Genomic DNA, 15,617 nt, shown 5'->3' on the forward strand with positions numbered 1-15,617 from the left:
GGGGACATCTTGAGGAATAGCTTCCTCTATTTGGGTTTCTGGATATAGATAAGTAAAAGCAAAGATAGGGTCACAGCTTTGAATCGGAGTGGCCAGGAATCTGGCATTGCCTCTGGTAGGAATAGAGAAGTTGGACATTGAGATTCGTTGGCAGGAGAGCTTTGACATACTATTTTTTTGTTTTTTGTTTTTTTTTAATGCTTATTTCTGAGAGAGAGAGAGACCGAGTGAGCAGGGGAGGGGCAGAGAGAGGGGGAGACACAGAATCTGAAGCAGGCTCCAGGCTCCGAGCTGTCAGCACAGAGCCTGACTTGGGGCTTGAACTCACGAACTGTGAGATCATGACCTGAGCTGAAGTCAGATGCTCAAGCAACTGAGCCACCCAGGCACCTGACATGCTGGTTTTGAGGTGAAGGCACTGTCCACAAGGGCAGCTAAGCTGGTTCCTCCATAGTGCCATTTGCTCCAGGAGGAGGGGAGGAGATTGAGTGCACCCTTTGGTCTCAAGCCCTTGGCATGGCATCTGATCCATCAGATGCCCCACATATGAGTGAGATCTGAAGCTCTTTTTGAGTTACGTAACATAACATGGAACCCTGGCCTTGAAGAAATGGTGAAGTCTTGTTAAAGATGTTTCTGATGTTCACCAGCCACATTCCTGATACTTCTAGAGGCAGAGGGAGTGTTACTGTTGGGCTCTGGAATTGGTGGGAAGCCTTCCTTCCTGGGACCCACGTCCACCTCTCTGACGTTAAACAGACCACACCTCCGACTGCAAAGTGGTGCAGCCACTCTGGAAAACAGTATGGAAGTTCCTCAAAAAATTAAAAATAGACCTACCCTACAACCCAGCAGTTGCACTACTAGGTATTTATTGAATGGATACAGGTGTGCTGTTTCGAAGGGACACATGCATCCCAGTGTTTACAGAAGCACTATCAACAATAGCCAAAGTAGGGAAAGAGCCCAAATGTCCATCGATGGATGAATGGATAAAGAAGATGTGGTGTGTGTGTGTGTGTGTGCGCGCGCGCGTGCACACACACACACACAATGGAGTATTACTTGGCAATCAAAAAGAATGAAATCTTGCCATTCACAACTATGTGGATGGAACTAGAGGGTATTATGCTAAGTGAAATTAGAGAAAGACAAAAATCATATGACTTCACTCATATGAGGACTTTAGGATACAAAACAGATGAACATAAGGGAAGGGAAGCAAAAATAATATAAAAACAGGGAGAGGGATGAAACATAACAGACTCATAAATATGGAGAACAACCAGAGGGTTACTGGAGGGGTTGTGGGGGGAGGGGGCTAAATGGGCGAGGGGCATTAATGAATCTACTCCTGAAATCGTTGCACTAGATGTTAACTCACTTGGATGTAAATTTAAAAAAAAAAAAAAAAAAAAGAACAAAAAAACCCGCCTCCTTGTGGGTTTTCCAGGGATGCCTCTTGTTGCGTTAAACAAACACCATGCACTGCTTTCTGGAGCAACACAATGTCACTTCCTCCCTGGAAACTCTTTGAGTATTTAAAGGCAGTTAGCATGTCACCCTGTCCAAGCTCAGCTTGATTGTTTCCACAGATAGTCGTTGGTGACATAATTTGCAGTTCCTCATCATACTGGATATAGCATCCTTCTTCTACACATCCCACTTTTGATTGATTAGGCTTTTCACCGGCAGCCCTGGGTGCTAGCTCAAATTAGACTGATAATGCCCTAAACTTCCCAGGGTTTTTGTTTTTGATATGCCAGCTTCTTCCATTCTGCATCTCCGTGATTGACTTACACCTAGATGCCGAGCTTTGCATTTTTCCCCGTTGGTATCATCAGAGTTCCAGCCTTAAGATGATTTTGCGTTTTGCTTTGGCTATTCATCATGTTAACTGTTAGTCCTAGGGTTTTTGTTTTTGTTTAAAAAAATTTTTTTAGTTTATTTTTGAGAGAGAGAGAGAGCGAGCAAGAGAACGATCAGGGGAGAGGCAGAGAGAGAGGGAGACACAGAATCTGAAGCAGGCTCCAGGCTCCGAGCTGTCAGCATAGAGCCCGATGCAGGACTTGAACCCACAAACTGGGAGATCATGACCTGAGCCAAAGTTGGCACTCGACCAACTGAGCCACCCAGGCGCCCCAGTCCTAGTTTTATTTAACATAAATTTAATGAGCAGAATTTCTCTGCCATTAACCAAAACATCGATATAGCCAAGGAATGCATAAGCCCGTGCAGCTTGCAGGTTGGCACTAATAGTCATTTTTAGACCATTTTAGTGGGAAGGCGCTGAACTCTGATCATCCAGCCTCATTTCTTCATTGAGTTCCAAAGCCAAAGTCAACGTATGCTGCATCTGCTGTTAAGTGCAGATCCCTGAGACCAAATACACTTGTATGATCCTTTGGGTGGATTGCTTTTTCATCTATAGAATGGTTTAATAAATGATAAAATGGGGATAATAATAGTGAAGAATAGGTACACTGAGCATTGTATCTGCAAACAAGTGTCCAGTGTTGTAAATCAACATCTCTTTTCCCTCACCTCTTTTCCCTCAACCTCCTGTTTAAAGAAGGAGGTGGCCTCAGCTTGCCAGAACCTGCTCACCTGGAAACTGCTGGTCCCAGGTGTCTCTCTCTCTTTTCTAAGTGCTTATGAGACTTTCATCCAGAAAGCCTTTGGAACATGTTGCCAGGGATCAGTTAGAAGGTTTAATGAAGTGTAGGATATAAATTTTTCAGCTTCATCTATAATCCTTCTTTCTGAAAATTGGGACATGAACTTTGCATTGTGTGAGATGCCTGCATTGTAAATTCTCAGAACGTCACATGTTATGCTCACTTATTCTTAAAAGTATTATGCAGGAGTATATTAATTTATATGCTCAAATGTGAAAAGTAAAATATAGTTGCCATGTTGATAAGCCATTATTTGAATACCTGTTATCCCTCCAATGGAGCATCAGATGTGCTATTGTTTGAGGGACATAGTTTTCCAAGATTCTTAATTTCTGCATCTTTGGAGCTTGACATGAAGAAATTGAGATTGTGTACCTTCATTAGAATCATTTTCCCTTCAGCAGGATGCTTATTAAGATGTTCTTGCATCTGGCTTCTGTCCGGGAAGGGAAAGTTTGGGGCTTTAAAGTGTCGTTTGTGATTGACATCAAAATATGCTTCACACGGTTAAAACTGATTCACTCTCTTTTCCTCTGTTGCATCTTGGGAAGTTTCTGTTGTCTTTGCTCAGCTTGTCTTCGTTAAGTCTTCCTGATGAGCTTCAGAAATACATTCTTTATGTCTTTTACAGTGCTTATTATTTCTAGCATTTCCATCTGACTCTTTCTAGTTTCCCTCCACTGAAATTTCTCATTTGTTCATGCACGTTGTCCACCTTTTCCAGCAGAGTTTTTAACATATAGATTGTTGTACATCATAGAGTTCCAAAGTTAAGTTAAATCTGTCTGTTGATTGCTTAGTTTCTTTTTTTTTTTAAAGTTTATTTATTTTTGAGAGAGAGACAGAGAGGCGGAGAGAGAATCCCAAGCAGGCTCTGCACAGTCAGTGCAGAGCCTGATGTGGGGCTCAAACTCAAGAAATGTGAGATCATGACCTGAGTCTAAATCAAGAGTTGGATGCTTAACCTACTGAGCCACCCAGGCGCCCCTGTTGATTGCTTACTTTCTTGAGAGCAGGCATGAGGACTTCGCATTTGTAAAACTTTGATTTTTTTTTTTATGATCATAAGTGTAATATACTCTTTGTATAAAACTTTAGAAATACAAGAAGAGAAAAAAATCACCTGAAATACTTCTATATAGATTCAATGACTAACTTTGTACATTTTCTTCTAATTTTTTAAAACGTTATTACATAGTTAACACTGTATTACAAGCATTTTCCTGGGTCATCATACTATTTTAAAAACATGTTAAATGCTTATGTAATAGTTACAGAAATGTACTAAATTCATTGGGCTTTTCTTGTGTTAATCAATTTGTTTGATGCTATAGCATTTAAAGAGCTTTGTTACTAACTTGATGTTAACATGTTTAGTAAATGAGGTTGTGTTTGAATATTTTTCCATGTTTATCGTTCCGTTAGGTAAGAATTTTAAAAATTATACAAGTTTCGATGGAATGTTTAAGTAATATTTGTGTTAGAGAGATAGGGGACACAAAGGGCTCTCTTCCCCTTAGGGCTGTTGCTGTCCTTCTGGTTATTTGGGTACATATGACTAGAAAACTAATTCTCACCTATATGATCTCTTGGATGTCCATATGAGGATAATCTCAGTGCAAGAAAAAGAAAAAAAAAAAAAGAGAAGACCTAGTTTGACTCATTGTTATTTTATGAAGATGTCAGGGAGAGAGACCAGAGATTCAAGCCAGACCTTACAGGAGCCAGCGTGCCGAGGGGATCTGGTCCAGAAAGGCTCTCCAGCCACAGGACTGGACAGCAGTGTCTTTAATCCACTTTGAGATGATCATCTTCAGGGAGCTGATAGGCAGTAGGAACCATAACTCTAAAGAGGCTTGTGGATAACCTGGAATTGTAGCTTACTAATTTCTGCAAGCAAGATCCCCCATGAACAAGAGAAACAGAAGCAAGGGGACTTTGACCCTTCTGCCTTTTTAGGGCATTTGGTCAAGGACTAGCAGCTGTGTTCTAGATTCTGGAGAGTCTAGGGATGGGTGGTTCTAAGACGGGAGAATATCTGGGGGTGATGCAGACATCCCAGAGCAGCCCATGTGCTGTTCCTCGGGAAGCAACGCTCTGGGAGAGTTGGATGGGCTGGAGAACCGGAGGAAGTGTCGGCTTCTGCGAGCCAGCCTGGGAGTGGCCCTATCAGCTCAGGTTTGCTTTTGCCAGCACTGCTAACCCTGCTCCCCACAGCCTTTCTCCACCGGCCAGCCCTCCTCCACCCACTCTAAGGAGATGGGAGCTGGCTGTGGTGTCCTCTGTCATGTTTCCAGGGCTGATTATTTACTTAGGAAAGCTCTTTAACCTTGATTATAGCTCGTGAGAGAATATTTGTAGCATTTCCCCAAGGCTTATGTGTTTGCACCGGAGGGAAAGATGGGACTCCCCATAGTATAGCAGAAAGAATCAGATTGGCCTTTGTGTTTTCTTTTGACGTCTTTCAGAAATTAGTCGTGTGACAGGTTAGGTAGCCTTCTAGAACATGAGATTTTGCATCTGAGAGTAGGGATGTCACTAACGGGACAAGTATCCAAAGTTGTTGATTTCCCTCCTTCATTTGGCAGATGTTACCAGGGTGTTCTTTAAGGCAGTAGTTTAGTGTGGAGGCTTTGGTATTCCTTAGTTAACAATATCAGTGGATATATGTTCCCTCATATCAACTAACTCTTCATAATTACACTGAGTATCCTAAGAGAGAGTTAGCAAAGGGGGTGTTTTCTGACCTTGTCCACTTTTATTCATTGTTCTTTAAAGAAACCTCCTGCTAAGCCCCAGAAGTTTATCTCAATAGAAAGAAAATGTTCACTGGTAGCATTTTTTATTATTTTGATATTTAATTACTTCTGAATACTCTGCTGTGTTACATTCTGCAAGATTTCCTCTCCGTTAGCTCGTAAACACTTACAGGGTTCCCAGACTCAAACTTGGCTACTACATGAATCACAAATGTAGTTTGGTTCCCTTTCTGCAAATTCCATCAGGTCATAAGGAGGTCAGCCATCAGGCCTGGAGGCCATAGCACATGGATTTAGTGCAGGTGACTTCCTGTCCAGGCAGAGGCACCAGCCCTGGTCTCTACATGCCTCTCCCTGTGCCAGATACCTACAAAGCCCTGGCCCAGACTTCTGTACTCCCGTAATCTGCCTGGGCCCACACTGTATTTCTGACCAGACCCAGTTCATTTTGCAGGCAGCATCTTAGAAGGGGACAGATACAGGGTCAGAGGTATCTGTTGGACTGTTTGATAACCAGTTACAAAGGCTCCAGGGCCCATTCTGAGCTTCTGGCTCAGGGATTCTGAACTCCTGGCTTAGGGATTCTGAGCTCAAGGATATGTCATTGGGATAAAGTATTTAAGTGTGAAGGACTTAAAAGTATCTTAAGTCGCTTGACTCTTTGTTGTTGTTAAAATAGTCCATATATCCAGGGTGCCTGGGTGGCTCAGTTGGTTGGGCATCCGACTTCGCTCAGGTCGTGATCTCACACTCTGTGAGTTTGAGCCCCGCATCGGGCTCTGTGCTGACGGCTCAGAGCCTGGAGCCTTCTTCAGATTCTGTGCCTCTCTCTCTGTCTGCCCCTCCCCTGCTCATGCTCTGTCTCTCTCTCAGAAATAAATAATTTCTAATTCGGTTTTAATAACCAGCATCCACTTCCAGAACATGTATCTATGCTTTTTAGTGGAAAATGAAACAAATAGAATGAAGCATGTTTTTCTAACCCCCTTTGTAATTTAAATCCTGAGGTTTGGAAATTGTTTTCTTTTTATGGTTGTTGAATTTTTAGAAGAGTAGGAATTTGGAAATTTTGTTTGGAATACTTTTATTTCTACCTAATAAGCAGCATATTTGACCTTCTAAGTATAGTTCTTGTGTTTCTCTAAGTACAATAAAACACAAAGGGAGTTCGTTTGCTCTAATGTGCAAAATTATTGAGAAACTGGCTTTTATGCCTTTTCTGTACATCTGGTAGTTATATTTTATCTAAAACGCAGCTGCCCGGGTTCTGTACTGGCTGACTCCACACCCTCTCTGTGGGTTGGCCCAGAAAATAAAAGGGAAAGTCCTATGTCAACAGTATCCTGCCACCCCTCCCCCAGGCCCAGCTTCCTGGCATGGAGGTGACATTGGATCCCCAAGTCGTTTATGGAACCCGGAGGCTCAGTCCCCAGACAGAGGCTTGACCTGACAAATGTTACATCCCTGGGGCAGCTCTGTTCCCCTGAAGGTTCATGGCTTCTATTTTATGCTGAGTAAGAACAGAGTGCAAGATGATGGTTGCAGCTGAAAGTAAACCTCAGCCCTGTTGCCCCCAAAGTGTGCTAAATACTTATGAGGAGCACAATTCACAGCTGGCCGCCTGTTCTCATCCTGCCCTTGTAACACAGGGGTTGTCTAGAGTCCTGTTAAAGACTATGATTTAGCTACGTGTTTTAAAGCGATATGAAGCATGGTTTATTATAATGGACAGTGTTAAAATAGAGCACTGGGATCCCCTAGCATGTAATTACAGAAAATGTAGGTAACGTGTAGCTCAAAGGCTGAATCTGGACCCCCGGTGTGCTCCCTCTGTCCCTAAGGGAGTGGGATTATTTGCGGGAGTACGATCCCAAAGGCTGACACACAGCTCTTGTGCTGCACGGAAGCCCACAGGCGGCTGGATCAGCTCCGACCCTGTTCCCCCGACTCTCCCTCCCCACTGTAAACGGCTGTCTTCTGGCAAGTGCTCTCTGTCCTCAGCAGCCTGGCTCTGAGTGCCTGTGCAGATAATGTTCAATCATGTGGTGTGGAGGTATTTTGAGTCTTCTCTCAGCAGTGAGATGACCATGCCCTTGAAGGCAGGGCCATGACTTTCTCACTCCCTCACAGGTGGTGGGCATCTGGAAAGCACTCAACATTGTCAAAGAAGCAGCACAGCATCTTGGGGCAGGAGGGACCTTAAATGGGGTCAGCCCTTCCACCACCATCCGTGTTCTGAATTTCTTCCTTGGTAGCCTTCACGGGTGGCCCCTCTGATCCTCCAGGTGCGCGAAGAACTTGCCCATTTGTCTTACAGCCGCTGCTTTTCAGACGGACTCCTTTTTGCCCTGTACTCATGTAACTGTTTTATGACTGGTTGCTTCACCTTCTCATGTGATTGATGTACCTTCAGAATGAGAATCAATTCTTACTGATATTCCTTCGGTCGTAGACAGATGGGCAAGTGCGTGAACCTGTGAGTCACTGCATTGGAACGTGTCATTAGAACATGAAGGAGCACGGGGCAGAGCTGAAAATCCAGCTCATATTGCAGGGACGCCGCCTTGTCCCTTTGAGGGGCTTTCAGTGGCTGAGCCATGCCATGGTGTGTGTGCACGGACACCTGTGTCACCTGTTCCCACCTTCCTCATTCACGGTCCTTGCTCTTGCCGCCATGCTGGGCCTGCCTCTCCTTACCTGTCACCGTCCTGTGGTTCGTCCCTTCCCAGTGGATACGGGCTGGCAATCCCCATAGCCATTTCTATTAGGATGTGTCCAAGATAAGTGCAGTGGAACCTAGAGTAGATTTTTAAGAGCTTTGAGATGAGCAGCGTGTTTGGACTTGGAGGGATGGGTGTGTGGCCTCCACTGTGGCTGTTCCAAAGCTTTGGAGGGTTTTGACTGCATTCCAGATACTTGTGGGCATCAAATGAAATGATTTCTGGATAAATAAGGGTTGATGTAGAAACCTTTTAAAGTCATGTGCTTTTATTACTTTCAAGTCTCTACAGTAATGCTAATAAGGTATTTCTGGGGAGAAGTCCTGCTGGACGTATTTGGTGATTAGTTAGGACATGCTTGCAATTAGTACCATGCATTTCCATAAATTCACATTCTGCTCTTTTTTCTAAAGTAGTTTAACTGTCGAACATGTTTGTTATTAATTTCACAGAGTAAGGCTTCCAAACACACACAAATACACACTTAGGCTCAATAGAAGCCAATTTCATAGAAGCCTAAAATCGTGAATCAGAAGAGTTTGGGATTTTTTTTTTTTTAAACACAAATACAATGCCAAAAGAACTCCAAATAGAACCTTTACAGCAAAGGAGAAGTAGACATGAATAGACATGTTGAAACCAATAAAAAAAAAAAAAAAAGAAGACTTTGCTAGAAAACAGTGGTTTCTTAAAATAAGCTTCATGAGGGAGAGTGGCTAAGGGGTTCTGGGTCCCTGGGACTGTGTTGGCCAAGATCTTGTGACCACAGAGATGCTCAGGAGGAACACTGATGAGAGGGATGTGAGAGGGCCCCTGCAGGGTGGGGAGTGAGGAGGGCAGCAGCCCAGATCTTGCCCAGGAAGGCACTGAGAAGGCTTAATCTACTTAATAATAGGCCGCCCACTGAGGAAGTCGCCTGGGCTTGCTAGATTTTATTTACTTGAAGAAATGTCTGTAGCTCTAAACATACAAAGATAGCACAGTTCATTATGCCTTGCCTTCCCCTTCTACCCCCAGCCTTGTGGTTGAAAAAAAATACTCAGGAATTCAGTCCAGGAGCAGGGGACTGAATGCAGGACTCAAGTTATGAAAGTAGAAACCCTCTGAAGAGGTCAAAGGCCTCTAAAGAATTCAGTGTTCATTGTGGTAAGGATGTAACGTTTAGAATGGAAGCCGAAAGCACTGCTTGCCCTCCAGACGATTGCGGTGGGTGGATGGGGGGTGGGCAGTATCGCTGAGGACTAGGCTGTTGTGGAGGATAGAAGCCCGGGCCAAGGTGAGTGCTCCACGTGACCTGAGGGGGACTGCATTCGAAGAACAAGCCTCACGTGCAGTCCTGAGCAGTCAGCTTTTCCAGGACAGATGACACTTCTGGTGTGTTGCATAAAGCACCTCTGCCGCCAGGTAGCTTATGTCCTGGCTGGGGGCAGTAGAGGAAGGTCAGGTGCATATGTTGCAATTTCAGGTCGTGGTAAAGGATGGGAAGAATATAATGCACCGATGTAAGAGTCACCAAGGAGTCCTTTTGGATGAAGGGGGTTAGGAAGGCATTTCCCATGAGGGGAAATTTTTCATACCTGAAGGATAAGGAAAGGCCAGTCCTGTGGTAACTGATTCCGGGCAGAAAATAGCCAGTGAGAAGGCCTCGAGTCATGAACAAGCTTTAGTAGGTTAAAAACACATCATCACATGACTGCAAAAGGGTAGATGGAGGGAGCACACTGGGCAGGAAAGAGAGTCACAGGTGGACCAAGCTGTAAAGGCTGTGGGAGTGGATTCCATCCTGAGCTCGGTGGGCAGGGAAGGGAGGGTTGAGAGTGTGGTGGTCACTCCAGCTAAATTTTGTCCATTTTGACATCAGGGGAGGTGGGGACCAGTCTGGAATTACTTAAGAGGCTCTTACAGTGGTCCAGGATGGACAGAGAAGCAGAGAGGTGGATGGATTCAGGGCGGTTCTTGAGGGAAGATCTGACAGCCCTTGTGGATGGATCTGCTGTGGGGATGGGGTGAGAGAAGTACAGGGTGACCCCCCACTGGCCACTCACTGGGTGGCAGGGCCTCATGCTACATGGGGAGTGGAGGGAGCAGGCTGGAATGGTCGATGGGATGGAATGAGCACACGTGAGATCAAGGGTTCTCTTTTGGCCACCTGAATTTGAGGAACTTGTTAGCATATGAGGAGCGATGCCAGAGCCCGGGAATTTGGTCAGGACTGGAGTGCAATAGTTAGCATCAGGTCGTAGACAGAATTTAAAGCCAAGAGACTGGAAGGGATCACTTAGAGGGAGTGTATGGAAAGAGAAGGAAAGAATGCAGGAGTGAACTCTGAGGCCTCCCCCCACCTAGAGGTTGGATACTCTAGAAGGAGCCAGCAAAGGAGTGGCCACTCAGGTAAGAGGCTGAGGTTGGCCAGGGTGAGAGGAAATGGTCCTTGGAGGGAGTGGAGCAATTGTGTCATGTGCTGTTAGGGGTTGAAATGAGCAGAGAAGTAACCATCAGATTGGTCAACATGGAGGCCAGTGGCAACCCTAACAAGGGTAATTTCCAGTATTCACTGGAGTGCACGATGTTCCAAGCTCCTAGTAAGATCTACATGTGTCCCTAGTATGTTGATGTGAGCTCCTTGTTTCTTAGATGCGTGATTTGACCCCATTTCCCGGAGAGAGTTGGTGGGTGAGTTCCTTTAGGAGGAGGTTCTGGGAGGGAATCGAGGCTCAGGGTAGGGAGACTATAGGTGATGAGTTGCAGCAGGAGCCCCCAGAGGGTTGGGAGGGAGGTGACCTGGAATCCCCTGCCCCCACCAGGCTGCCAGGTAGCCCCCAGGGCCAGCTGATCTTCAGCTGGGGGGTTTGGGAGTTTGGGTGGGCGACCTGTGACCTGTGCAGGGAAGGCCCCTGGGCTGACGGTGCCTCCTCACTAATGCTGTGCCCTGGGCTGAGCAGGACGGGACTTGGTTCAGATTCCCAGTTGCCTCAGCTGAGTGGTGTGGCTTTGGGCAAGTCCTTTAACCTCCTGGGTCCACTTCCTCACCAGAAAAACGAGCAGTGTGATCATCCGTACCTCGCACTGTTCTAGGCTGGATAAAATGAAGCAACCGACCTGGCAAGTGCTATGCTACCTTGTTGGTCGAGAGACCACAGGCTATGGGCTCTGGAGCCAGAAGCCCTGGGTTCAAATTCCAGTTCTATTTCTGGGTCGGGCAGGATAATCGGTGCCTCCGTTTCCTGCTCTGTGAGGTGAGCATAATTCTACTTCCTGTTTCTGAGGCACCCAGCAAAGGCCTCCGTGTGCTCACTGAGAAGAGTTCCCCGGCCAGAGCAAGTGCCGGGTGCCAGCCTGCCTCCGGGTGTTTGCAGACCATCCAGAGCTACATGTTGGTTTTCTCTTCTCTGGGCAGTTCCGCCTGGTGGTGAAGACAGCCCTGAAGCTGCTGCTGGTCTTTGTGGAGTACTCGGAGTCCAATGCACCTCTTCTGATTCAGGCCGTCTCTGCTGTCGACACTAAAAGGGGTAAGTGGACTCCATCCACCGTTGTTGCATCAGGGCAAAATTGTCTACTGCAGGCAGGCTTCCATTTTTAACACGTTCAAAACAGAACTGAGTGCAAACAATTGTGCAAACTCCCCACTGCAGGAAACGTATTTTTTAGAATAGTACATCTACAAAGATTAGGGATGGAACCTACTGTAACAGTGCCAAAAGAACCACACCAAACAAACAAAACACCCATGGGCTTGTCCAGGACAGGTCAGACCCTGAGCTTATGTCGTTTTATTTTTAGTTTTTTTTTTAACATTTATTCATTTGTGAGGGACATAGAGTGAGTGGGGGAGGGGCAGAGAGAGCGGGAGACACAGAATCTGAAGCAGACTCCAGGCTCTAAGCTGTCAGCACAGAGCCTGACATGGGATTCGAACCCACCAACCACAAGATCATGACCTGAGCTGAAGTCAGATGCTCAGCTGACTGAGCCACCCAGCTGCCCCAACCCTGAGCTTATTTTTATGCCCTGTCCCCACCCCCTCCACTGAACACATAGAACCAGCTCCTTCTCCCCTTTTCCCATCTTGTCCAGGTCACCCTGGTTCCTTTCTCCCCCTCCTCTCACAGCTGGTTTGTTGGCTCTGACCCTTAGCTGTTTCTTGAATCTTCTCCTCTCCTTACCTCCATCTCATGCCCTTCCTACTGGGGGCCTTTACCATCTATCACTTGGCATCCCTCACCTCTGCTGTTGGAAAAGTCTTCTGAGACACAAATTTTCTTATTATTTCCCTGCCAGTGGCTTCCCCCCCTGCCTATAGGATTAGGTCCAAACCCTGCAACTGACCCTTCACCACCCAGCCCCTGTCCACCTGTCACCCTCCTCCTCCCCGCTGGCCTGCATTGTCCCTTCCCTATCTCAGGTCCATCATGGGCACTCAGAGCCCCGTATGTCCCCTTCTCTGCTGTGTTGTTGCATTGATGTTTCCCACGACTGTGTGCCCGGCCTGAGGGTCTTTGGCTCTCCTCTTGGTTTCCAGGCTCACAGCTGCCCCATAGCATGCGGGCCTTCCATACATACTTGATGACAGAAAGGCCTTTGGATTTGGTTTAGTGTATAACATGCTGTGGCTCCAATAATATTGTGAAGCCTGAAGCTAAAATGTTAGGGGCTTTTTGTTTTGTCCTTTTAAAAACTTTTGGGGGGTCGTTCTCTCAGTAGGACAGTATTTACCACTATTATCATCCCCACTAAGACTCAAAATCAAAAACTTCATGTCATTTTTTTTCTTTTTATGATTATAACAGTAATACTCTCTGTAGAAAATGTGGAAAATATAAAGGAGATGATAACAAATCACCTCTAATCTCAACAGACAGAAATAATTGTTAACATGTTGGTGCATTTCCCTAGAGTTTCATTTATGTGTTTCTGTGCATACACTTTATCCACAAATCGGCCGAGATACAACTGTCAAGAAGAAACAAGGGGCCTAAACTGCACTCTTTGATTCAAGCCATTTGTGTCTCTGGTTCTGCATTGCTCAGAGACTCACCTTCCAGGTGAAATAAAGTAGCTCACTAGTTACTTTGGAAGTTGGAATATCAGTTAATAAAAGCCATCTAGGGCCATAAATTGAGCTCCCATGCCTTTCCCACAAATGCCCAGGCAGATGTTAGCACCAGGCATGGCGGATCACAGGTTGTGTGAGAGAGACAAACCCACATGCATGGACAGGGGCCGTGAATCTGCAAGATGGATCCCAGACCAGGGCAGGCCTGTGTGTTTCTTTCTACAGCAGCATGTTTCCATTGGGTGCCAGATTTTAAATCTCTTATGGCCAAGAGCAGATTATGGGACCAGCTGAGAATCCTTGATGAAGACAGTCAGTGGCTCAGAAACCAGGGTTTGTTTCCATTTAATGAGGTTTAGGGCCAAAGGTGGGTGTATGGGAAGATAGTGAGGTGAACCCTTTTATTGGTCCTTGGAGGGGTCATACTCCATCTGCCAATTATATCTGGGGATTACTTTGGGGCAGTTAATAGACTCCTTGTTATCCTGTCCTAGATTTCAGGTGACCCATGTACCATTCTCACGGAGGCTGCATTCAAAGGATAAGTCTTCTCATGGCCTTGGGGGTCCTCCTTTGGCTTCATTTAGTTGAGATCTTAGAGTTTCCTTTCTCGGACTTCACTTTGCATGAAGGCTGTCGGGGGGCGGGGTGAGGGGGCGGTGGATAGAGGAATGATCTTGAGATCACCCAGGGCTTGGTACCCACATTTAAGACCCCATCTACCAGCCCAGCCCGAGGCTCTCTGTTCTCTTCATTGTCTTCCCCAAGACAAAATGATGGCCATCTTTTCCCAATTAAAAAAAAAAAAGGGCAGCTAATGGATTGTTTTCTCAACTTGATGGTCTGCCTATAAAATTTGTTAACTTCTTGGCAGCTACTGCCATCTGTCTGCTACTGAGTGCTAGCAGCTGGGAAAAAAAAGCGACACTAATGGAAAAACTCAGACATAGCATATCACGTGGTTCAATAGCATGTTTCTCTGTGGACATGTGTGGTCTTGGCCATGATTTTATAATGCATACATATAACATCATCCTATTTTACTGCTAGTAAAATTGTTCCTGAGCCCTGTGATGGAATGAAACCTATAAATATGTCAGGGCGCTCTGCAGAGAGAACCGTGACTTCCAGGTGTGTTTCCACCTCATAGGATTCGAAGCAGCCTTCCCTTTCCCTCTCAGCTGGGTGAAGGGCTGGACGGAGATGCCAGAGGTGACTGAGCGCCAACCGAGCATGTCCATTTGTGCACGGGTTTATAAATAAGCCATAAATTGTACTCCTCAGAGTGGCTTCAGAGCTATTCCTCTGTGGGTTAGGGTGGAGAATGGGCGTGCTGAAGTGTAGGCTGGCATTTTGGTTTTTGTTCTTGGAAAAGAATTCTTTTGGATGATGAAAACTGTCAGATTTAAATAATCAGCAAAGAAAACCAGCACATAAGCTATGAGTCCTCAGCAGTTACTACCACCTACAGCAGATGAAGTCCAGAAAAAATTCCTCTGGCTGCTTTGTGAATATCATGCCTGATGCACGTAGGTTAACCAGTAGGGCTCGTCCTGTGAGTGTAGATGATTTGCCCTTTGGCCAGGAAGTAGGCCGGATGCGGGGCAGGGAAAAGAGCTGAGGGGTCATAGTCCATCACAGGGACTAATAAAAATTGATGAGTTAAGGAATATTAAAAATGCCCCATTTGAGCCGGGCAATTGGCACATTTGTCCGGGGGCTGGAACGAAAGGTGGGCTGGTGCCACTGTCTGGGCCATGGCGCAGGAATGCCCATCTGCTCAAACTGCTGGGTTCTCTCTTTTCTTGAATTGTCAGGTCACTTTCGCTTCCTAGTGGACAGGGTGTGGCAGGAAGAGAGAGTGAGTGTGTACAGGAGCCTGTCTTTGTCATTTTGCCATCATCAGAGACTCCCTTTCATCAAGATTGTCCCTCTGGGGTCGGCAGGAAACTGATGGAGAGAGCTCTGCCCCCGACCCCCACCTCCTCAGGAAGGTGCCCTTCCCTCTAACTAGATGGGTTTCCCTCTCCGAGGGCGGGGCAAGTGACCAGACTGGGTAACTTAGTTTGAAATTTCACTTACAAGTCTTGAGTCCCCCTAATTTGGGTCAGCACTGCTCTTGAAGAAGCTCTATTTTCATTTGAATCTGGTGTAATGAGATATGGCATAACTCCTAAATGTGTGTATCACACGTGATTAACAGGGAAAAAAATCCAGCCATCGTTTCAAGCCATCCTGTCTCTGACGTCTGCCCCAGGATACACTGATCTGTGACGAACTCCCAAAGCATGGTAGACAAAACTCCAGCTCATTTTTTGTGGTTATTTATAGCAGAAGTATCTGTGTTACATGTGTTTGTCAGGCACGTAGAAAGATGTGGAACATGCTGCAAGGACCTTCTGACTGA

The 15,617-nt window shown here is 45.9% G+C and overlaps 1 protein-coding gene across 1 annotated transcript in view; it reads left to right on the forward strand.

Moving 5' to 3' along the window:
• Positions 1-15,617, forward strand: part of FHOD3 (formin homology 2 domain containing 3) — a 469,133-nt gene that overhangs the window by 278,926 nt on the left and 174,590 nt on the right. The window contains 1 exon segment of the mRNA XM_042961930.1: positions 11,555-11,666. Within this exon segment, the coding sequence (XP_042817864.1) occupies positions 11,555-11,666 (112 nt within the window).

Source organism: Panthera tigris, chromosome D3 (assembly GCF_018350195.1).
Source record: "Panthera tigris isolate Pti1 chromosome D3, P.tigris_Pti1_mat1.1, whole genome shotgun sequence".
NCBI classification, from domain to species: domain Eukaryota; kingdom Metazoa; phylum Chordata; class Mammalia; order Carnivora; family Felidae; genus Panthera; species Panthera tigris.